The sequence below is a fragment of the Volvox carteri genome (genome assembly GCF_000143455.1).
Source record: "Volvox carteri f. nagariensis unplaced genomic scaffold VOLCAscaffold_14, whole genome shotgun sequence".
In the NCBI taxonomy this organism is placed as follows: Eukaryota; Viridiplantae; Chlorophyta; class Chlorophyceae; order Chlamydomonadales; family Volvocaceae; genus Volvox; species Volvox carteri.
Window position 1 is genome coordinate 1,206,487 of NW_003307557.1, and position 24,795 is coordinate 1,231,281.

Sequence of the window (24,795 nt, forward strand, 5' to 3'; positions counted from 1 at the left end):
TCGGTGGGCTTCGACCCGAGCAGGAGTATATTGGTAAGGCCAAAGCGCACGCACGTGCCGAAAATGGCATCCGTAGTCAAGTGTGAGCATGCACGCATGTCAAATCATCCAATCATCGGAGGTAGGTGATGGCACATCCCGAGACAACGATGGCAGGCGGGGCTTTGGGGCCGAGTTGGCTTTCTGGAACATGCCTGGGCGTGAGGGTGCTTCCGCAAACCAGGGAAATTACGCTGCCAGACAATGTACATGCAAATCCCCTGTTAGAAGGCGGCCGCGCATACACGGATAAGCTTGCATGAAGATGTGCGTTGATGTGCGTTGCAAGCCGTCGGAACTTTTGTGTTAGTGCTGTTTTGAGGTTTGGTTTCGTTATCACTCCGTCATTTGTTCATTCCCCGAACTTTTTATTCTGTGTGTACATATATCAACTGGGTACATATGTAGGTTTGCGACCCTGTCTTAACCACCTGTAACTTACGAAAGCAACTGATTTACAGGCCGCGGGTTCAGTACATCATGGCGACGCGCAACTTTAACTTTTGGCCCTAAAGCTGCCTACTGAGTCACGGCGGCGTCCTTCAGGTAAAGGACCTGAGTGTAAGGTACGAATTTTGCAGACGGGTGCTCAGCTTTCCAATCAAGTGCACGACCCTCGGTTCCTGTCAAGCAACCAAGCGCTGTCTGAATGAATGAAGTAAAGGTTCCATAATTTCTCCTAGTGGAAAGGATGCTGGTTCGGAGACATGCTTCGACACAGACCAAAGATTTAAGCTTTCAACGTGACCAATCCGCTCTTCCTCAGAATTCCTATTGCTGATTGTGGATGCTTGAAAATTTGGTAGGAAAAATGAGCAAGTGTTCACGGGACATTATGGGTTCCTTAGTTCGACAGCCCACATCGTAACTCCGTGCATCGCAAAGATGGATACGGTGCTATCATCAAGTGAGCCTAAATTTGCTCGCCACCGTACAGCTTCGATGTTGCTTGACATCTATTTGTTGCGTTGCCGTACAATCGGGGACAGACGAACGAAGAAGTCACAGCGCGGACGTTAGATGAAACTGACGACACCCCAGACGATTAACTTAAGCTGTATGTGTCTGAGTTCGTCTTTTATCCTGAATGCAGGTTAGGAAAGCCACACTATGAATGCGCGTACGGCATCCGCAACTGGCAGTTATGATTTTTTATCAAAGACACGAGACGACACCTTAACCGATGGTAAACCTTCTTCTATCAACTAACTCTTTCTGGTGGCCCTGTCCAATTGGGTCACCTGGCTGTCACAGCGTCCTTTTCATCATTTGCCGTAGAGCGGAGCATTCACCTTCAAGCATCAATAATGTCCGCTGTCAAACATGATTACGACGGCCCCACGTTTGGGATATCTTTGACGGTGAGCACGCATATCGTAGCTTTCAACTTTCATGTTGCTACAGATGTTCTGTAGCTAGCCATGGCCTACCGGCGAGACCCTGGCCAACGTTCCTTCTCTTTGCCTGACCGACCCCAGCTTCTCTGTGAACGATCTGGCGTCGAGGTTCCTCTCATCCTTGGCGATATCTTACGGTGGCTCGCGGCGCACGCCCTGGCCCAGCCGGACATCTTTGCAGAGGCGCCGAAGTCTGCAGCAACCAGCCATTTGAAGAGTGCTATTGATATAGGTGCTTCGCTTGCGGAGCTTGTTGAGGGAACGCATCCAGCAGTGGTGAGAACTGTCGTCGTTGCCTGCGTCAAACTTAGGTCGACCTCTTGACAGCCTGGGTATCCACGGCTGCAGGTCGGCAGTTTGCTAAAGCGCTGGCTAGAGGAGCTTCCAGATCCGTTGCTTAACTGGAATCAACAGGTTGAACTTCTCTCAGCTTGCAAAGATGAGGGCTGCATCGAGGCGAGGATAGCTAGCCTCAACGACGCAGTCGCTCTTGTAAGTTGTTCTAATTCAAACCCCCTATTAGATACGAGGCATTGAACACGTCTGCTGCAAAGGTGCTGCGAACTCTCTCATTTGAAAGACAGATAAATCCTTTGTCCCTGGTTACTGCATTCAAAGCAAGCGCCTTCAGCCACAACGGGTCTCGCTTACAATATTGGCTCAATCGGATCGGTGTTTGCGCGCGCATCCTCCACAGGTCGACCCCATCGCCTTGGGCACGCTCAAGCCCTTGCTGCTCTTCCTGCAGCAGTACTGCTTCCGTCAGCGTCGCTTTGACCAACAGCTGTTGCAGGTGGCCGTGGCCTTCGCGCCCATCCTTTTCCCCGCTGCACTGGCGGCGGGGCCAACGGAACTCCGCCTCGCTGAGGAGACGGTTGCTACCTTAGTGTCCAACGCCCTCCACGTGTTCAACCCCTCGCTCGCTGCTAACGTGCCGGTGGTAACACCGCAGGCGCTGTGCGAGGCGGCGGCGGAAATAATGGAGTCGCAGGAACAGGGGCCCGGACAGCAGCAGCAAAAACAGCAAGGACCGGAACAAGGGCAGCAGGGCTCTCGTGACGTGCCCGGCCGCGCGGACGCAATGGGTTCCTCGCAGTTACTGCAACGCCACGCGCCCTCCGACTTGTCCCTGTTAACAGAGCAGCAGGATGCGGTGGTGGTAGGCGACGGGGCATACGAGCCATATCTTGACGACGGCCCGTTTTTGGCAACTCTGCACGACATGGTTGGAAGTTGCGTCGCTGACGCACTGTTCTCCTTCGATGACTCCCTCGAACACGAAACCGCCGCATGGAGCGGGGATGATGATTGCGGCAGCATGGCCTCCAGCTGCTCCAATATCCTTATCAGCGGCGGTGGCGCAGCTAGCAGCGGTGGGGGTGCCAGCTGTTGCAGCGGCATGTCATTGCTGCCTTTGCCATCTCCCCAGTGCGACCCGTGCCACCCAGTACAGCCAGTCAGCCAGCAAAATCAATCCCAGCATACCCATCAGCATTCTCATCACCAACACCATCATCATCACCAACACCCAGGCGGCGCGAACGCGCCACATTCTGGGACATGTCGTCGTAGCAGCAGCAACAGCAGCAATAGTGCACGAGATGGGACGGAAAAGATAGACGCGCCGTACAGCCCGCGCGCGGTTCTGGTAGCCCCTCTGGACAGCAGCGAACAGGGTCGGCTAGCAGCTCCATTGGAGGCGGAAGATATGGCCACCAAGGGTTCTAGCACTACTGCTGCATTGGTCAAAGCGGCGCCGGGCCCCGTGTCAACCGCAGCACTTGCAGAGCTGGCGCAACGTGAGGTCGCTGAGGGGAGCGTATTCTGCATCATTTCCGCGCAGCCCGGTATCGTGGCCTTGGCCGCGGCGCCAGGTGCAGCCGCCACCGGCCACTGTGACGCGCCTAGCGATGGAAAGCAGGGTGCAGCCGCCGCGTCCCATATGCAGCGGTCGCAGCTATCAGCGTCGGAAATGGCTGGTGTCCAAGCCGCGCTGTCCGGGCTGCAGCTGCAGCAGCAGCCATCCGAACCGCCCTGCGTCTCCCGATCTGCATGCTCTAGGCGTCCAACGGAAGGTGGTGCCGCCAGTGAGGCTTGTGGGGCGTCACGTGAGCAAGGGACCCACCCCGGTCAAGGGCAGGGGCAAGGCCAGGAGCAATTTTGGTCTGCGCGTTCTTCACTCAGTCGGCAACCTGGCACCACCGGAACGGCTGCGGACTCTCGACAACGAAGAATGACCATGGGCGGAGGTGACGGCCCGCCTCCGCCCGTTAGCCCGCAACAGCTGCGGCAGCAGCAGCATCCCACACAGCAGTCGCCGCCGCAGCTGCCCCATGGCGTGGGTAGCGCCGTTCATGCCTTGTATCAGCACCTTCCGCAGATTCGAGCTCGAGTTGCCATGGGTGGGAGCGGCAGCAGCGGTAGCAGCAGCGGCGGCGGCTCCAGCAGCGGTGGCGGCTCCAGCAGTAGTGGTGGGGGAGGCACGAGTCCTGTGCCCTCGGACCGTTTGCCACCGACCGCCACAACGTCGCCGTCCTCCCAGGGCCTCAGCTGTGTTGCGGAGCTGGGCGTTGCTGGCCACCTGCGCGTCACGTTGACGAGCTCCCTTACCCTCATGGTTCGGGAGCTGACTACGCCGGAGGCAATGGCCCATCGCGTGCCCATCCGAGGCATGAGCACGACCGCCATGCAGAGCGAGAAAGAGCGTCTCAAACGGCAGCTTAAAGACGTTGCTTCCTCATACGAGGCGTTTGCCGGTCGGCCACTAACACAGGCTCTTAAGGAACCGCTGCGGCCTGTGTACGTGCGATACCACAAGATCAAGGCATTGCTGAGCAATAGTAGCAGCAGCGGGAGAGCAGGCACACCGACCCCAGAGACAGGAGCGGCTGCTGCCGGGCGTGTGGTGCAGCGGTCGTCGAGTTCGCCGTTTGCATCGCAGGCACGACCTTCAGTTGTGGCGTGAGATTTGTGCTGTGAATGCGGGTGTGCTGTTTTGCTGGCTTTTTGTGCAGCCGGATGGGTGGGTGTGCGCTGGTGGTATTGTGCGGCCATGTGCGCGTTGACCACGTGCACAAAATGACTTGTGCGGGGGTTATTCTCGGGCTGGTTTTCGCTGCGGGTTGTGGCTGTGGTACCGGTTGTCGAGGACATGCGGCGGCTGCGCTGGTGGTTAAATTTTTAGAGTTGGAGGGACATGACTTGAGGGAATGGATGCCAAGCGCGGCGAAATGTGCGGGAAGGCCCATGCTAACGCTGAAGCCATTTCTTCGCTCTCGACGGCGGCAGCGGTTTTAGGTCTCCTTGATGACGGTGCATAGGACGTGGAAAAGCACGTCAACACATTCAGGCATTGAATTCCTTCCTGCCATTGCGGCTGCGAGAATCCTCCTGCTACACCTCCCTCGTGCTTTTTCATAGTCGTGGCCGGGCTCATTTTCGCGACGCGACCACATTAGCCGTTGCCGCACGTGCGATGTATCGTGCAGCCGCAATGAGTCCCGAGGCCTTGAGTTTTTTGTTTGATCCCTCTTCTAAGATTGTCGTATCATACCGGCGGAACATAGGCGGGCGGTTGGCATGGCCTGCATGTGTGTTTTGCATTCTGTACTGCCTCTTCACGTGCTGCGTGCGTGAGTGCGCGGCATATGCCTTGCGTCTAACATGAATTAGGGTATGTGCGAGTATGTGTGCGTGCGTGCAAACCGAACAACGTATTATGTGTGTCTGCTTGCCTGGGAGGACGGATGCTGCTTCGCTGCAGGTTTTGCAGTTTTTAGTCCTCGTTGCGAGGTATTTAGTAGTAGTAGGTGACGAGTTCACAACAGTTGATTGATTCGACATCTTAACTCTGATTGATATCTTGAATGATTCATTACTCCCTTAGAACCACGGGGATGCTGGATGCTGGGGTGGCACCATTAGCATCGAAAAACCCTAGACCCATGATTAGGCCATGCCCCTTGTGGGCTGGGACCCATTCCAGCTGGCTTGTTCCACAACTAGCGACGTATGCTCAGAACGCGAGACGCGGAACTTCTTTGTCGCATGCGCAGGTGTGTTGGCCACCTTTTGTGGGCTTAAGTTTCTTCCGCGGCGGAAAATGGTTTGGCTTTTGTGGCTGCTGTGACAAATGCCAAGTCCTACGACAAATGTGGCTGGCAATAATTGTAATCGATACGCTGACCAGCGGGATCCATTACCTATACTAGTACATTGCCGGGTAACAGGGGATTGCAAGTATTAGTGGCCCTTTTGAGGGGCCCCCTTTCCGTATCTGAAATCGCACATGCTGAAGCGGCAGATGGGCCTCGATGGGCGCACAAGTTGCTGTTTTCCAACGTTGGTCGGTTTGGCATGGACAGCCAAAGCGCCGTCCTGTAACGCATGCAAGGGACACGGCGACGGGACTAAAGGTTAATCCAATTGGTACAGGATTATAGTGGGTTCAGGAAATGAACGCAATGGTAGTATTCGGCCAAAGCTTAGGTTTCTTTTCGGAATGTTAGAGAACCATTTGACCTTTCGGCAGCGGACAAGTGACTCGCGATGGGTGAGCCTGGGGTCCCCACTTTTCCAGGTGTAAGCCACGCCAGATTTTTGTCAGTAACTCCTGGCAGCAACTCCTGGTAAATTGCAAAGCGAATCAGTTCGCGTTAGCTTGGCGAGGTTATATGTGAATGGAGTTTGCTGTACGACACCGGCAGTAACGCGGTACAAGTTGTTCCGTTGGGTTACTGTTGACTCGTCGCCTGGCTTGCCCGGATTGCTGCGTTTCATTTGAGATCTTGAATAAACTGAAATGGTTTGAGGAGTTAACACTCGTCTTGCCGCTCGGCCGTTAGGATACGGTACCTTGAGCAAGGCGAAGGCAGGATGAGACCATTAGGATTCTCCTTGTTACTGTTTGCAATACTTGCATATTCTTTCGGCTTGGCCGCCGGGCAAGACACTACGCAGAGTACTAACGACAACAAACTCCTTTGCATGGCGGAGATGGTGTCTAATATAGAATCTAGGTAATGGATGCACAAGAGGATCAACGGCGATGGGTTGCGTGAGAGGTCATCGATTGTGCCATGTCTCCCTGTTTTTGGTGCTTTGGCATGTGCAGTTGCTCAAAGCCCGACGTGCAAGGATACTACGTGGCTCTGGAGAGTTCGCTTAAGGATTACCTCCGAAAATGCTTTCACACCAACTTCACCTCAAGCAGGGTGTGTCTTGCCCTTCCGGAATGCAAGTGTGCTTGCTTGGAAATTAAACGGATTCGGTGTGGGAATGCAGGCACTTCACACCATGTTGCCGGAATTAGGCACTGGCGTCTCTGCGAGCTTGAAGCGCTTATCAGAGCTATTCGACTCTGGAACGGCCGTGGAGGTGGTCCCGATCTTCATACCTGCATCACAAATTAATTCAGAAATTGAGTTTGAGCTGGAGCATAACCTGACTTACAGCCACGATGGTTGGATATTGGACCCAATGGGGCTGGGTACCATTTACAATTTCAACGGGTTTGAAGACCTGACTTCGTACGTGAACATCCCCGTCGTCATCGGCAACAAGACGGAAGACTTTCAGTGGGACGACGTCCATCCTTACTTTCAAAACACGTCTCGGTACTACGACAAGGCCCTCCGCAAGTTTCTCACCGTTGTCTTGCCGCTCGATGGCAACGTCAAGCTGCTGTATTACCGACAAGACGTGTTTGAAGCGTATAACCTTCAAGTCCCTCGCACGTGGGATGAGGTTTTAACCGTTGCCAAGTTCCTGGACTCCCGCAACCTTGACCTTAATAATGATACCGTGCAGGATAACGCCTTTTGCTTTGATCGTCGCAAAGGTACGTCTCTCGCCGTCTTACTACTCCCAGTTTCGCGGCTTCCTGCTGCAGCCTGGGTGCGCCTTCAGGCCTTACTGCAGATAAGGCCCGAAAAGGAGAAAAAGAACCATTTGGGCCACCCTCCTCAGTGGTCACGCGCTAGTACGACGAGCAGGAGTCGTGTGCTGAGATCATTGCCCTGCCCTGCCTTCCCTTTCTACCCATTCCTTGCCCTTTTTTCCCCGGAATCGCCACTTCATTGCGTGCGGGCCAATTTCACGCTCCCTTCGTTTCCCGGCTCATTGGATGACAGCCTGCTCCCTTTCTTCCCTTCCCCCCCCCACGCCAACTTGTTCGCCGTGCCGTGCTATTTCCGACCCCTCTCCTTCCGGCCCCTCAAGACTGCCATCAGGGCTACTTCGACCTCCTCTCAATCCTGGCGCCTTACATGCAGTACAACGGTAGCAGCCAGGGCGTCATTTTCGAGCCCGCCGACATTCATAACTTGCAGAAGAACCCCGCATTGGTGCACAACCCAGCAATGGCCCGCGCCCTGGATATCTACAAGCAGCTCTTCGACTTGTCACCGAACAACTCCTCCGATGCCAAGTGTGACGACAGCGTGTCGGCACCTGTGGATGCTGGGCGAAGCATGGCCAGGAAGTTTGCTAATGGCGCGTGCCTTATGGGCCTTGGCCTGGGCGACTTCTTCAAGGTAAGCACTCCCTGGGCATCCTTCCAAAATATCGTCCTTTATCCGTTGTTCGGTTCGCCGGCGGGGCGATGTGCACATGTAAGCGATGGTGGGTGTTCCCTTTCCAACCCCCCAGGAATTCAACGCGTCGGCCTTCCGCGGCAAGCTGGGCGTTGCGCCCATGCCGGGATCCTTCGAGGTCCTCAACCGCACCTCCAACCAGCTGGTGCCCTGCGACCCGGTGCTGTGCCCCTTCGCCACAAGCGTTCTGACGACCGCGGCCGGTGCCGCCAATGCCACCGCGACGACCACCATGGCCGCCAGCGGCGACGGTGCTGCTGGGGGCACCAGCAGCTACCCCCCGCCTGGGTCGCCGCCGCAGGCCCCCTCGACCACTAACACTGCCTGGCTGAACCGGGCGCCCTTTGCGGCGGGCGGCGGCTGGGTCGCAGCCGTGAACGCGCGTACGCAGGTGGATTATCGCAATTTGTCCGTGTCGTTTTTCTTGCATTTGGCAGGGCCGGAGGAGTCGTGGACTCGGGTGCTGGATGCCCACAGCCGTAAGTTGTGGGAGGTTTGTGGCGGCCCAGGCGGCCCGGGGGGGACCAGGAGGGTTTCGGTGGGAAAGAAAAGCAACCATCGATTTGTGGGCTGCTGCTGCTGCTGCTGCTGTGCAGAGGCTGAGAGGGGCTTGGGGAGAAAAGGGTTTAGGCGTTGGGATTCAGGGCGGTGCACAGAGACACACAGACACACATGCACACACAGACACACTAATGCTTTGTGCTCTTTAATGAGGGTTGCGCGACGGCTGACGGGTAGTGGGTGGGCGTGGTGGGGAGGGTGGCTCGTGGTGGGGAGGGTGGCTCGTGGCTGGTGGTTGGAAATGCAGCGGGTTGATGGGTTTGGCTGTGTGTCCCTCTCGTGGTTTTGTGGCAGCTCCTGGTGCAGCGACTTGGAAGATCCTCCTGTTCTTGTAGCTTCCCGCCCAGGCTGGATACTGCGGTTGCACACTGATGGATGCTTTTGTTTGACCACACAACTTCCCGTTGGTGGTCGTCTCCGTCCCTGTTGCATTGGCGGCGGCCTCCCTCGTCGTGATTTATGCCGCATGTTGTTGCAATTGCTATTCCCCCCTATTCCCTCCTGCAGCCTTCGACCCTTACCGTCTGGCCCATTTTTCCAACATCAGCCGTTGGGTAGCCGCCGGCTACAATATCAACGACACCCTCAACTACCTAACCGCCGCCAACAACTCCTTTAACGACCGCAACATCGCTCTGGACCTGCGTGTCCCGAACACCAAGATGTTCAGGTGGGAATTTCCATTTCATTTCGTATTCGTACATGATTCATCTCCCATCTCCCCTGACCCGCCTCCTCTTCCCATCATACTGCGTTATACTATGTTCACCTTCCGTACCCCTACCTAACCCTCTCTCCCTGTCCCCATCCCTGGGGACTTTAGCTAATCCTCTTTCCTTCCTTCCTTCCCCTTCTCCCCGGTCGTCTCCGTAGGGACATTTTTGAGAGCGCCGTCGCCAACCTGACCTCCGGCTCCTCCAGCGTGGAGAGCGCCATGCTCATGCTCAACACCACCACCGCCAAGATCTTTTTGGACCCGCAACAGAAGCAGTTTCGCCAACTGCTGGCCGATATCTACCTGTCAACCATCAACTATAACAACATTAACAACCTCAACGGCGTCATGGGCGGGGTGGGTCTGTGGGTGTAGTGCCGGCATGCAGCACCGCCATCATCACACACACACACACACACACACACACACACACACACACACACACACACACACACACACACACGCACACACACACACGGGTTGATGCTGTCCACCTGACTCTTGTCTGTCTGCCCTCTGTCTCTTGTTAAACAAAAATATATCGGGCCCATATCGGCCCGCCCCCTTACCTCTCACCACCTCTCTCCTCTCTCCGGATGCGCCTTACGTCCCGTACTCCACCGAAAATCTTAACATACTAATGGCTACCTGTGACCACCATACACGTATCATGCAGGTTATCATATGCAGGCAGAGGGCCAGAGGGCTCTACTGCCACTACCGTCATTGATGGGGCAGTTGGGGGATCCCCAATCGTGATTGAATGATACGTGTACTTCGGATCATATCAATGACCGGAATTGGGTATTATATACACATACCCACATACCCAAAACCCCAATCACACGCAGGACGGCGGCGGCGGCGGCGGCTCGCCCAGCTGGTTGCCCATCGCCATCGTGCTGCCCACGGTGTGCGCGCTGCTGCTCATCGCGGCGGGTGTGGTGTACGAGGTGCGCAACAACCGCAAACACAAGAACCTGTTTGGCAAGGTTGTGCCGCCTGGTGTGGGGCCGGACACGACCATCCTCGTCAGCGAAATACAGGTAAGAGTGTGTGTGTGGAGGGGGGAGCGGGTTAAGGCGGGGCCCTTGGGGATGGACTTGGGGACGAAATGGACGGTGGATTGCAGGGTTGGACAGGACCTTCCTGAAATGGTCGGGTTGCCGGTTTTCCCCTTCCCATGCCCGTCGGGCCCACCCGATAGCGTTTTTGCATATCTTTCAATTTCTGTCGGGTGCCCCGATAGCCCATCCCAAAACCTGTCGGGTGACGCAAGAACGAAAAGAACGAATGCTACCACTACATTACATATTTCCATCCAGTTATATTTTTATGAATGCCATTATGTATCGCTGTAGCTGTCCGTCGCCGAAGGGCCCACCGACGACCCACGGCACCCGATCGGGCGGTCCTAGCGCCCCTAACCCTGTCGGGTCCCCCGACGGGAGCCCTCCGGGCCCCGTCGGGGGCTCCCGATGGCCGTTTGGCATTTTCCCCCTTTTTCGTCGGGTCCGCCCGAAAGCATTTTTCAAAGCCTGTCGGGATTTTCAGCACAAGTGCCATTCCTGTCGGGACCCGATCGGACTGTCGCACCCTGGTGGATTGGGGCAGAAAGGGGGGAGTGTGTGGGGGGGAAGCGAAGCGGGAAGCGGGTGCCAAGGAAGGTTGTGCCGTTAGGCTTGGATTGGATTGGGTTGGACGCCGACGCGGCAAACGACACGAAACCAAAGGGAGTTCATGTCGGGGATTCCAGCTACAGCCCTACGCCGTCTGTCTTCACCTCACACGCTTTCCCGCTTTTATCACCTCTACGCCGCCAACTTCCCCCTTTCCCCATACCTCACCCTTACCACCGCCACCACCACCCTGTCTGCCACCAGGACTATGCATTGCTGTCCGAGGCGCTAACAACCGAGGTGGTTGAGCGCATGCTGAAGGACTACCACGACTGCCTGCGCCGCTTACTGCTGCGGCACAGCGGCTACGAGGGTGGCAGTGAGGCGGACTCGCTGGTGCTGGCCTTCCACTCGCCCAAGGATGCGCTGCTGTTCGCCATGGAGGCCCAGGCAGCTCTGCTGCAGGTGGCCTGGCCCGGGGAGGTGCTGGCGCTGGGCAGCTGCGCGCCACTCTTCGTTCAGGGCATGTGAGTGCGTGAATGTATGTATGTATGTATGTATGTATGTATGTATGTATGTATGTATGTATGTATGTATGTATGTATGTATGTATGTATGTATGTATGTATGTATGTATGTATGTATGTATGTATGTATGTATGTATGTATGTATGTATGTATGTGTACCAAGTGTGGAAAGGAGTGTATGTGGGTGTAGGTGTAGGTGTGCGTATGTGTGTTAGTAACTGAGCAATGTGCGTTTTAATGGATTTGTAAATCTTTTTAATGGACTTAGCCGCGGATAGGAACTGGCGAGTGAGCCGCGTGTGTGTATGTGGGTGTTCCTGTTTGTGTAGGTGTGTATGTGGGTGTATGTTTTGCATGTGGGAAACGCTGTGTACCGGCAGGGGACGGCTTGGGTGCCGAGGCAGCGTTGGGAGGCAGGGTCGTAGGGAAGGGGCCAAGGGGCCGGGGGGCAAGAGGGGTGGATGAAGGCGTTTGATGCACGCTGCGCGCCAGCGGCCCTGGCTGCCTGGAGGGCTTTCCTGCCCGGACAATCGATTCCCCTCCTCTTTCACTTCCCCGTTCACTTTCACGCCTATCCTTCCTCACTCCCCTGCACCTCCCTATTTGCTCCTTACATCCCACCCCATCCCACTCCATCCGCCCCGGGGATTTACGGGCAGTATGTCCACTGCCAAGCCCAAGCTGGACGACTTCTTGGACGGCTCTGACGAGCCCATCCCGACGGGCGCCTCCAAGATCAAGGCCCTGACACCCGGCCTAGGCTCCCATCACCACAACGACCACCACCACAGCCACCACGGCCACAGCACCCACTTCGGCTCCAGCGGCGCCACGCTGCCCTCCCTGGTCAACGTGCCAGCCACGGAGACATACACCTTCTCAAACGCCTGTCGTAAGGCCTGGAAGGAGGCCAGCAAGGAGGACACCAATAAGGTGTGCCTGGGTGTGTGGGTGCGTGGGTCGTGACGACCTTCCAGTAAGCTTCAAGTCTTCTTAAATGACACTTATTGACCCTTTAATGTGTTAACACACGTCGTGTCACTTCTGCGTTGCCCCACTCCCGTTCCCACTCCCGCTCCGCGCCCCCCCCCCTGCCTGCCCCCTCAGGTGCTCATCTTCAGCGGCCCGCGTGTGCGCATGGGACTCCACGCGGGGGTGCACAGCGAACACGACATCAGCCACTCCAGGACGGATGGCCGCACCACCTACAGCGGCGACACTGTGGTGATGGCGCGGGCGGTGGCGGCGGCGGCGCAGGGCGGCACCGTCTTGCTGTCAGAAGAGACCTACAAGAAGCTGCCCTTGGAGCGACTGTGGGATAAGTACCTGGTGCGTGGCTGGGGTACGTGCCTGGGTGTACTTGTATGGTCTGAGCCACAGACAGGAACTGTGTATGTTTGTGTGTGTGTGTGTGCGCCAAATGTGATATCACCGGAGGCCCGGGTAACTCCAGCCGGCCGGTGGCTGCACCCCTTGTTGCTAGGGGAGCGGGGCGTAAGGTACAATCTGGGTGGGCGTTGTGAATTCTCCGGCTAGCCTTCGTTTTGCCCCGCGTGACCCTAGCTCTTGCCTCGAACTGGAACTATCGTCCCGGACGATGACGGCCACCCAACCCCTCCGCCTTCCCTCTTCCTCCGTGTCCGTGTCCGTACCCCCCCTCCGCCACATGGGGGTCCAGGTCCTCCACATGGGGGAGCACCGGCTGCAGGAGGCGCTGCCCAACCTCAACCTTTACCACGCCCTCAACCGTAGACTGGAGGGAAGGCTGGCCTACGTGGGGCCCATGAGCTCACTGCTGCAGGTGGCTGGGTGCTGCAGGGGGGGATTGCGGTAGGGTAGGACGCATGAGGAGGTTTGCTGCGGAGAGGAGGGGGTGGTGCGCTTGGGGGGAGGGGAGGGGAGGGTGCAGCCGCGGATTGAGCGACGGATGCCTGCGGGGTCGGTCGGCGATTCGGGTTTTACTTCAGGTCCATGGGCGCTTGGCGTGTCTCCTTTCTAGGCATCCCCATCTAGGCATCCCCATCTAGGCATCCCCAACACTTTCTGAGGAACCTGCTGCTGCCTCACCGTGCTTCGCCTGACGCCACTGCCACTGCCGGCACCGCTACTACTACTACTACCACTGCTGCTACTACTACTACTACTACTACTACTACTACTACTACTACTACTACTACTACTACTACTGCTTCTGCTACTACTACTACTACTGTTACTGCTGCGGCTGCTGCGGCTGCTTTCAGGTTGACCCGGGCGTATTGGATGCGCCAGTGGGCTGTGTGACGGTGGCGTTCATGAACGTGGTGGGTGCACAGACGCTTCTGAGCTGGAACGCTGACGTGGCGCAGCAGGCCATCAAGATCTTCCATACGGTGGTGGGAGACGAGCTCAAGCGCCGCAAGGGCTACTTGGTGGGTTCTTGAGAGCGATACGACCTTTTGAGGAGAGGACGTCGTGCGCGGCGCATTGAGTGTGCCTTCCGGCTTGTGCGGCGCTTTCCTGAATTCCTTACAACAGCAACAATGCCTTTCATCCGCTTCTCCTCTCCTCTCCTCTCCTCCCCAGCCCTACCCTTCTTCCGCCCCCGCACCCTTCCCACCATGTCCCGCTCCAGGTGGAGGCGGTGGACGGGCTCTTCCTGGCGGCCTTCCAGCGGCCCTCGGACGCCATCCTGTGGGCCCTGGAGTGCAACGAGGCCATGATCAAGCAGGTGGGGGGAGGGGGACGAGGGGGGGTGCACACAGCGGCGGGAACCTGGCGGATAGAACCGGCGCGAGGCAACGACTGGACGACTGAACGACACATCAAGAGCCTCCTCCCGCTTTCCGCCCACGCCTGTGTGCTCACGCCCGCATGCCTATATATCCCCAGCACTGCTTCATCAATGCCTCCAAATATCCACTTCGCGACTCCCAATTCTGCGCCCACCTCGCAAACCCCCCAACACCTACACGTACAGGACTGGCCGGAGGACCTTTTGGCGCACGAGCTGTGTGAGGAGCTGGTCATCTCGGCGCCCACCAAGGACGGCGAGGTCATTAACACGGTGGTCTTCAGGTGCGATAGTGAGGACTGCGAACCCTCGCAGGAGGAGCAGCACTTCACCCTCGCCTCCCGGGCGGCGAGCAGCAGCTCCCGTAGCGCTTTATAGGGCGTGTTCTCCGGGGGTTGGCTTAGCTGGCTTAGGGCGTCATTTCCAGGGTGCGGGCCGACGCTGTGTTTATTAAGGCCGCTGTTACGTAGCCACCCATCGGTGCTAGAATGTAATCCCAGGCGCTGAGGTGCAGGCTGTCCACAGGGGCTCGGCGCAAGGACCAGGCTTGCAGAACATCAGCCTCACCACGTGTGACATTGCTGCCCCGCATGTGCCCTTCCCCTGCACTTTTCTGTCCCGGCCCTTTCCGATTCCCCCCACTCGTCCTGCTCCGGCTTGAAGAGGTCTACGGCTCAAAACTGGTGTGGACACGGGCCAGGTGCTGGGCGAGGTGCACGCCATGACGGGCCGCATGACGTACCGTGGCAAGGTCATGAACCGCGCCGCGCGCATCGCCTCCACCGCCTCCACGGGTCAGGTGCTGTGCAGCAGCGACAGCTGGCAGCTCGCTATGACCGCGGACTCGCAGGTGGGCCGCAGGGAAGAGGAGGGGCTGGGCGGTGCCCAGGTTGCTTTCCTTACGTCAACCTATCGCCGCTGCTTACAACTACCCCAACACACAACACGTGCCTTGCCCTCGCTCCACGTTAGATGTGATGTTCGCCTTGCGAATTAATACTCCTCGCAGGCTGCCGCGAAGGCTCACTTTTGTCTCTTTCCTTATTGAAAGTTGAAACCCCCTTCCTCACCGCAACCACCTAATTGGCCTGATACCTGATACCTCATGTTTTACCATCTTACCATTTTTTGCTCCACCCCCCAAATGAAAAACCAACATTTGAAAACCAACAACCAACCAACGCGGCGAAGGTCATGCTGTCCAACAAGGTTTCCGGCACCAGCCTGGGGCAGTTCCGTCTCAAGGGTGTGGCGGAGAAGATTGAGATTCACCACTGCCGCAAGGTCTCCAGTATGGCCCCAGCCCGCCGCGCCTCCTCGCTGGTCATGTCCATGGCCGATCACTGGAAGTGGGAACAGCACCTGGCTGCGCACCCCGGAGGCGGCTTGCCCGCCAACACCGGCATGGGCGGGGCCGGGGTGGGGCCGGAGGACATCCTACTGGGCGGAGACCCCATCCGAGCCGCCATGCTGTCGCCCAGGTGGGCGCACCCTGTGTCAGGGTCAGGGTGTGGGGTGGGGTGGGCCGGGTGTGGCTTGAGCGGCGGAGTATTATGCACTTGGGACTTTGATGTGGTCTTGGAAAAGCGGCGTGCCTTACCGCACAAACATTCCTAGTCTTTTACTGGCCCAAAACTTTTGTGGTCCCTTCTGGGAACAGCGGCGTGCCTGTGCGCTATGCCAATGTCCGTGTACTGCTTCCTGTGTTGGTTGCGTTGCGTTGCGCCCCCGCTCAGGTCGTTCTCCCGCCGCAGGGGGAGCTTCAGGCAGCGCGAGGGCTCCGACCCGCACCTGGACGCCACCAACGCAGCACAGCTCGGCATCGAGCTGGCGGCGGATGACGCGTAGGCCGGAGGGGCGAGAAGTGGCTTTAAGGAGGGGCACGCTTGCTTCTGTGGATGACAAAAACGTGATATCTGGTCTCCATGCTGCACCTGCACAAGCTACAGTTGCTGCATCAGTACGTGACGATAGCGACACAGCTTGGCGCCGGACAGTGGACGGTTGGACATGTAGGATAGGCCCCTTTGCTAATTGCAGGTTTTCGAAGGCTCTTGTACCTTGTTCGAAGGCGAGGGGGAGAGCTGGAAGAGGAGGATTTGTGATCATTTCGTGTTGTGCCTGTACTATCCCGCGTTTACCATCCTCCTTTGTCATGGAGTCCGTTTGTATTGGGTCGCCCCACCTCCGGAGGGGGAGAGGAGCCCAAGCGCCATGCGCAGTGGCTGATCTTATATATCTATTTGCCAGCTCACATTGTGAACCCATTGGGCTTTATTGTAAGTGGTGGGATGTTGGGTGGTGACAGAGGAGGGCATTCATGGCGGGTGTGTTTATTGTGTTCGTATGCTCGGGGCTTTTGGTCGCCGGATAGGCGGTTTTGTGGGGGGAGCCCCTGAGCTTACAGTTGCGACCGCGATGTTTGTGATCACGAGCAGGCTGCTTGGTGAAAAGCGGGGGCTGTGAGCTCGCGATGAGGATTTGCTTGGCTGCGATAATGTGCCTAGAAGGCGGACGGTTGAAGTCAAGGTAACGGTGTTGGTTGAGGTGGGAGGGGCAGTGCTGACTGTGTACGCACAACCTTTGAGATAGGGTCCTGTCCTCGTCTGCGGTACTTATTCATGTCATCTTGGCCTGATGCAGCAAGCCACGTTCTTTGCTTGCATTTGGGGGTTGCTGTGGGCCCTATGCCTGGCTATTTGGGATCACACGAAAGATGCGCATACTTGAGTAGGCGCGATTGTTTTTATTATTAGTGTTTTTGGGCACAGAACTTCTGCTAGATGTGGCTCTTGCCGCTTAGTGCTATCTATGCGTAGCCCTGACACTTAGCCCTGTGATCGATTCTGCGAGCCATTTGCCGCGCTTGTGGTGTTATGTAATTGCACGTGCAACGCGACCAGCGGTTCAGCGGTTTCGTCTATCAAGGACAGTCGGTATCTACCTGCTTTGGCAACTATTTCGCTCCTGCTTAGTTTATCACTCCAGGATATGAGAAGAGCTATATATACGAAATGAACCCTATTGCATAAGCGTTAGGAATCCATTTGGTTTGGAGCGCGGCCTAACCACTGCGTTGGCGCGGACTAGCTTACCTGCAAGACAAGTAAGTGACAGCCGTGGTTAAGCCATAGAAATGGTTTGGGGAAGGCCCCAAAATGTTTGTGCGCCTGCCTGCGGCTGCTTGTTTAAAGCCCTAACTTTGTCATCCCGGGTGTTGCTCAAGCGCTGCGCCTTGTGTTATCATCGCTGTCATGCCCGCAGTAATACCTCCCAAGCAGGATGCAAAAGTTTTCATCCCGGCAGCGATCTAGCAACTGTTCGCAGGGTCCGAAGCTGGCCTCATCCGTGCAGCAGCATCTGATATGCTTTCGCTACGTACGCGAGCATCAAGATCGCGCACCGCTTGTTGCCTCTGCTGGTAACGGTCCTGCAGCGACGAACAATACGTTTGCAATCACCGGTTCCACAGCCCCATGGGCGACTACAGCAGCGGCTTTACGCGCTTGGGGCTGTCACCATCGGGTTGTCCAAACGGCGTCGCCTGCCTTTACCTCTTGGCGTATCCACATGCGACCAGCATCAGCCCGGGCAGCGACCATTGCAGAGGCACGTGCTGGCGCTGCCGCAAGTGACCAGCTGGAGCAAGAGTGGGAGCAAGAGATTGACGGTAGGACTTTGTGCGTTCTTTCACCTTCTCAGCGGTGTGCGCTCCTTCACCTGAGCTGATGAGCTGGTGCTTCGTCAGCTGATCCCAAATCCGGTCCTGTCCCTTCGATATCCCAACAGCAGCGTGTGACCTCCAAACCAATGTCCCTCTTCACCCTTACACGCCAACCCACAATTATCGACCCCCCATCTCTCCCTTCACCGCTTACCACGTCCTAACACTACTGAGCCACTCTGCAACAAAAAGCCGACCCGAGCTTCTTGGGATTAGACATATGCGTACTTGCTCTATCTTACCTTATCGCTCCATAAGCCGTGAGAGCCGTGAACCGGCCGTGGGTCGCTGCTGTTCTACCTCCTGATTGCCTGCCTGTCTGCCTGCCTTGGCACCTACGGCACCCGCTAGCACACACACCCCTCTTCCCTCTCTCTACCCCCCTGCCTGGCCAACTGACTGTACGGCGCTTCCTCCCTGAACCCATCCACCGGAGTATGTCTTTCTGTGACCTTCCTCGTCCCCGGCCGCCGTAGCCTTGCCTGACACCCTGCCTGAACCTATCCTGACTCGTGGCCCGACCCGACCCGACCCGACCCGAGCTGCCTGCCTGGCTGATTCTGATTCCTCCTTCAGAGCTCATGAAGCTGGTTCAGCTGTTGCCCTCCTCGGTGCGGTCTGCTCTGGAGGACCACCCGGACATGTTGGAGCTGCTGGAGGTGGTGATGGACCTGGGTCGGCCGCCGCTGGCCAGGTTCCCCACGGGGGATGAGAAGCTGTCGCAGCAGCCCATCACCGCGGATGACCTGGAGTTCGCAGTGCGGCAGGTAGCTAGGGGTGGGGCTGGGGGTAGCAGGGGTTAGTGGGTGAGGGTGGTAATGGGCAGGAGGGTGGTAATGGGCAGGTGGGTGGCTGGTCATGGTGGCGGCGGGTGGAAGGTGGGCGGTGTTGAGAGGTGGCGAGATGGAGGATTGAGGAAGGGACACACACATACGTACATGCACACGCACGACCACGACCACGTGGACATGATGAGTTAGCGGAGAGAACGCAAGGGTGTTTTTTCTTCCCCAGTGTCCCCTCCTCCTGAACATACTGCGCAATTGGTTTTGCGGTTAGATTCTGCGGACATTGACACACTTTTCAAGTAATTATGCCCTATGATGTGTTCCGTTCACCATCATGGGGGGTTGGTGATTGCCCTCCGGCAATACACCATGTTCCGCACATCACGTCACATGACGTCACGTCACGCCACGTCACGCCTCGCAGGTTGGCGAATTCGGCGGAGACAACCGGGCGGGTATCGACCGCACGTTGCACCGCATCTCCTGCATGCGCAACCGGACTGGTCGTATTATCGGTCTGACGTGCCGTGTCGGTCGGGCCGTGAAGGGCAGTGCGCTGATGGTGCGGGACCTGGTGCTATCCGGTGAGGCAGGCAGGGAGGGAGGCAGGCAGGGAGGGAGGCAGGCAGGGAGGGGGGGAAATCCGATGCAAGGAAACCAGAAAAGGAGGGGGGAAAAGAGGAAAACATATTCAAGGTCAGGGGAACAATAGTCGACGTCCGAAGGGGGGAGAGAAGAAGGGAGGGCGAGGGCACGGATCCAAGCTGGTGTTTGCGCCTCTCAGGCGAGAGGAGATAAGGGAACCTGGGGCCCTGGGGCCGCATGTGGGCGGAGGGGGCACCATGACGGGGTATAAGCGCCGGGTAAGATCGTATGCATGATGTATGGGACAGGGGGGCATATTTTCACCCGTGGCCGCTACCCGGCAGACCTTGCCTTACCCGGTATTTCGGGGCACCCTCATCCAGTCACCCTAGTCATCTTCTAAGTGGGTCGCTTTAGTTCCGCACCCACCACCAGCATCCAACAGAATCTGCCGGTCCACGGTGGATCAACTTCATTCCAGGTCGGCTCGCGAGTCAACTTTATCGCAGGTCATAACCGTTCACCTACTAGGGGCACATTACCTTTCTCCATCAGAGAAGATTTCGACCCCGATAGGTGTTGATCATGAGTCCCCCCTGAATGGTTGACATTTCGCTACCGGGACTCGAACCCGGGTCTCGAGAGTGAAAATCTCGCATCCTAACCGCCTAGACTATAGCAAATAGGTGTACAGTTAATGTTTAAATATGGATATGGATATCCGACCCATCCACCCGTACCCTCGACCCGTACCCACCGCCACGCGTGCCCGCGTCCCGCACTTCCCGCCCGCCTTCCCCCTCTTCCCCGGCGGATGCTTTGGACGTGTCGGCAGTTGATCCATGTTGGCCCTGTCCTTATTGCATCATTGTCACATGGTTCCTCCCACAACTCCTCCCCCACCCGCACCACACCCACGTCCCCTCGCCCCAGGCGCCAGTATCCTGTTGCTAGGTCGCCCGGGTGTGGGTAAGACCACCGCTATCCGGGAGGTCTCCCGCATGCTGGCTGACGAGTGCAGCAAGCGGGTGGTCATCGTGGACACGTCCAATGAAATTGGGGGCGACGGCGACATCCCCCACAGCGGTATCGGCCGGGCGAGGAGGATGCAGGTGGCGGCACCGGAGGCGCAGCACCGGGTCATGATTGAGGCGGTGGAGAATCACATGCCGCAGGTACTTGGGGGTGCTTGGTGGGAGGGGGAACTGGAACGTCTGTCTGCATGGGGACGCGTAGGGAATGGCAAGGGGCGAGTTCGTGTGACCGGGTGAAAGGGAAGTGGACGGAACTCCCAGCCGCCGTATGTGCGAAAAGAAGGTGAAGTGATATTCGAGGCCAACTAATAATAGATACGAGGCCGGAATGGTAATGGATCAACCACCGTCGCGCCTCCTCACTCCCGCCCACTGCCCACTGCCCACGCACCGATAGATGCCCGCGCCCGCACTCACCCGGACCGCGCCGGGCCGTGGGGGCCACCCACCACCTCCCTGACCCCCATCTCCCCCGAGAGCACCAGCTGGTGATGCGTTGGACGACGGCAGTTATTTTTCCTCGGCATCACATAACTCCCCACCCGGCACCCCTCTCTCCCCCCCTCCAAACCTCGTGGTATCAGCCTCACTCCTCTGCGGCTCGTCTTTCCTCCGCCTCGTGCGCAGGTCATTGTGATCGACGAAATCGGCACTGCGGAGGAGTGTGCGGCTGCCCGCACCATAGCCCAGCGGGGGGTGCAGCTGGTGGCCACTGCGCACGGCAACCAACTGGAGAATGTGATCAAGAATCCGCAGCTGGCGGACCTGGTGGGGTCCGAGGGGACCAGGGGGGTGGGGGCGAACATCTTTAAGAAGAATTACGGGTGGATCGGAGGGATGGGGTGGTGGTGGGGTGGAGGCCAGGGGGGTGGGGGGTACAGCTACCGGGTTCCGCGGGGCGGGGTGGGTCGTGTGGCTGGCGGTACTACCAGGGTGGTCGGGGTGGTCGGGGTGGTCTACTAGTACTGGAAGAATGTGGGATCTCTGGGCTGGGTGGGGTTCCAATCTCGGATCCGGGGCAGACAGATGTTATAGCTTACACACCTAGATTTATGCATACATACATACATACATACATACATACATACATACATACATACATACATACATACATACATACATACATACATACATACATACATACATACATACATACATACATACATACATACATACATACATACATATATATATACATACAAAATTGAGGCGCCGTTGATCCACTAGATTTAGTTGGATGCTGGTGGTGAGTTGCTGAACCCAACGAATACATTCTGAAGTCGGATGGGGTGAACGGATTAGGGTGCCCCTCTAGCAGGGGAGATCAGGGAACTGCCTGGAGAAAGGGGGCCGCTGGTGAAGCTTAACCACCCTGTAATGACATACATACATACACACGCAGGTGGGCGGCATTCAGTCTGTGACGCTGGGTGATGAGGAGGCCAAGCGGCGGGGGGTGCAGAAGAGCATCCTCGAGCGTGCCGCACCGCCCACATTCGACGTTTGTATTGAGATGTTGGAGCGGACTAAGTGGCGCGTGCACCTGGACGTGGGGCAGGTGGGGCCGGGAGGTGCTGGGGCTGGGGCTGGGGCGCGAATGGATCCGGCAAGCCGGGCTGGAGCCAGGTGTTATGTACTCGCAGGGGGTAGGATAGGACGGGGGGTGGTCCGGAGTGTCAGTTTAACGGAAGGCAAAGAGGTAAACCCAGATCCGGATCTTTGCAGCAGGTGGTTAGGTGGTTTGGCGGGTGGGTGGGTGGGGGGCGAAGGAAAGAGATCCAGGAAAGTTGGCGGATTTTGGGGTGGGGCCTGAGGGGTGGGTTGGACTTTTGGGAGGTGGGGCCGCTCCAGGGGCACAGAGGGATGCTGGAGGTCGCGGGGGGAGGGGGCCACAGCGACCACCCGGCCAGCCGCATTCGGTCCGTTGGCTGCGGGAAACAGTTGCTGCCAACGTGGGGGCCGACTGCATGAGGTAGCCATCAGGCGAATGAGGGTAGCTGCGATACCTGGGCGTGTTTGAGACTGAGCAGTTGGAACCCGAGGATGTCTTCTATTCCGCTGTGTTGCTGCTAGCGTTGCGTTGCAGCTGCTGCTGCCATTGGGAGCTGCTGCCCCCCGTATGAGAGAGTGACGGCAGTGTCCGACTGTGTTCAGTGCCTGATCGCAATGGTGGTTGCGATGGTTGCGGTGCAGGCGGTGGATGTGGTGCTGGCGGGGGGCGACGCCGGCGGTCAGGTTCGCGAGCGGGCCGCCGACGGCACCATTCTCAAGTACAACTACAACCCTGCCATCAGCGGGGTCATTCGGGGGGCGGTGCGGAGCGGCGGTGGCAGTGGGGTTGCTGGGGGTGGAGGAACTGGAGCAGCTGGAGCTGCTGGGGGCGGGGCGGGCAGCAGCAGCGAGGCAGGGGAGGGACTGGCTGGTCGCGGTGGCGGCGCCTCCTCCTCCTCCATGGCCAGCCGTGATGGCGGTGAGTGGAATGACCACTTTCACACTCTCTCACTCTCACACGCACACACACACACACACACACACACACGCGTGTATGTGCATGCACACTTAGGCATGCACATACACACGACTCGCAAAGTCGTTCCCCACGTAACATAACACGACGCAGCTTCATACACGTTCACCACTTCTCGCAGCGTTTCCCTGCGTCTGCCCTATCTGCTGTCACACAGTCATACCCGTTTCTCGATGCCTCTGCCCTCCCTCCCTTCTTCCCCCCGCCTTCCCCTCCCAAAGCAGTTTTGTACCTGGGACGTTGGCATTCGCGTATTCCATTCTCGCAATACAAAAATGTTGTCGCCTCCCCAACTTCCCTTTCCAACTGTTCTCCCCGACTGCCCTCCCCAACTGCCCGCCCCGCGACCTGCCAGATATGTTGGCGGCAACTCGGCCCGCCGGCAGCTCCTTCATCCGCAGTCCCGTAGCCTCCATGTCACTCGATGAAGCGGATGCTGACGGGGCAGCGGCAGCCGCTGCGGCGGCAGCTGGTGACGGCGATTTCGGCGCAGGCAAGCGACTGCGCCGCGTGACCTCCCGTCAGGCGGTGGCGGGTGTGACGGCGGAGGGTGCGGAGCTGCGGCTGTACCCGTACGAGCTGGACGAGGACGTTCTGTGGGATGTGCTGTGTGACATGAGGCTGCTGGGCAAGGTGCGTTGAGGGTGGGGGGGGGTACTTATGTGGGTCGAGTACTTATGTACGTACGTATGCATTTGGTATGTCTCTCTTAAGATAGTGTCTTTCTTCGACCTTCACATCGCCATCACCATCGCCATCATCGTCGTCATCACCATCATCTTCATGCAACCCTATCCATCACACCCACCCGCATCCACACCACCTGCCCTCCCGTCCCATTCGTATAACCACCATCACCGCCATGTCGCCCCTACCCTCCGCTTGATGTCGGGTGGTGTCACCTGGCGGGGGTCGTGCAGGTGTTCATCACTACCTCGCTGTCCAAGGCGGATGCGGTGTTGGCATTACGAGCCAAGGTGAAGCAGAACTCGGAGCTCAGGGCCATGGCCCGGGAGGTGAGTGGTGGGGATGGGGGCAGTGTGCCGCGTGGCGGGTTGTGGGTTGTGGGTTGTGGGCATGATGAGGTGTCCTCTCACCCGTGTCCTTTACCATTTTACCACTTGACACCCGCCACCGCCACCGCCATTCTTGGTGGCGATAAGAACAATAACCATCACCACAACATCTACACATTTCCTTCTACGTTACTAATCGTTACGGATTATTGATCATCCTTTCCTTTTCTCCGCTGTACCTCGCATTTCCGCATTGCGACATCTCCTACCGCCACCGCCACCGCCATCACCATCATCACTGCCACCACCAACACCACTGTCAGAACGGCGTGCCTATCTACGCGGTGAAGACCAGTGGCTCAGCCAACCTGGTGAAGGCCTTCCGCACCCTGATGGGCATTGACCCCTCCGCCGGCGGCACCTTCGGACCCTCAGCAGCAGCAGCAGCAGCAGCAGCCACCGCCTCCGACACGGAAGACGCACCCGTCTCCGCTCCACGACCTCCCATGAACACCACAGCTACACCCACCTACATACCATCTGCACAGTCGCCTTCTTCTGCTCTTCTTGGCTCTCAAGACGAATTTGACGACGGCCGCGATGCCGCGAAACCACCTCCACCTTTTCCCCCTCACAACGGTAGCAGTAGTAGCAAGGGCTACAGCTACAAGGCCTGGGCAGAGGAAGAGGCTCTCGAGGAGGCGCAGGTGGCGGTCACAGAGATTGTCATCCCCCTTCACCAGCCGGTGGAGCTCATGCCCCGGGCGCCATCCGTGTTGGAGGCACAGATCCGGTTGTTGGATCGGTACAAGCTGTCATACGAAATTGTGGGCGGATCTGGCGTGGATCTAGGGCGGCTGCGGATCCTGCCTCGTGTGAGCTCTGTTCCGTTGTGA

General features: G+C 57.7%; 1 protein-coding gene across 1 annotated transcript; it reads left to right on the forward strand.

Annotated features, from left to right (window-relative positions):
* Positions 1 to 1,346: 1,346 nt before the first annotated feature.
* Positions 1,347 to 24,795, forward strand: VOLCADRAFT_89849 (uncharacterized protein; the record flags this gene model as incomplete). The annotated part of the gene is made up of 34 exons (XM_002949366.1): positions 1,347 to 1,400; positions 1,518 to 1,712; positions 1,785 to 1,928; positions 2,134 to 2,809; positions 2,969 to 3,774; positions 3,979 to 4,397; positions 6,550 to 6,649; positions 6,720 to 7,275; positions 7,656 to 7,969; positions 8,085 to 8,508; positions 9,098 to 9,260; positions 9,464 to 9,662; positions 10,157 to 10,351; positions 11,189 to 11,389; positions 12,128 to 12,403; positions 12,560 to 12,781; positions 13,131 to 13,253; positions 13,768 to 13,863; positions 14,067 to 14,162; positions 14,412 to 14,509; positions 14,889 to 15,075; positions 15,417 to 15,706; positions 15,962 to 16,069; positions 16,387 to 16,511; positions 17,662 to 17,895; positions 18,526 to 18,716; positions 19,162 to 19,321; positions 20,256 to 20,497; positions 20,984 to 21,124; positions 21,759 to 21,914; positions 22,550 to 22,826; positions 23,239 to 23,516; positions 23,804 to 23,899; positions 24,223 to 24,795. 34 exons carry the CDS (start codon positions 1,347 to 1,349, stop codon positions 24,793 to 24,795), a joined length of 8,415 nt encoding a protein of 2,804 aa, XP_002949412.1.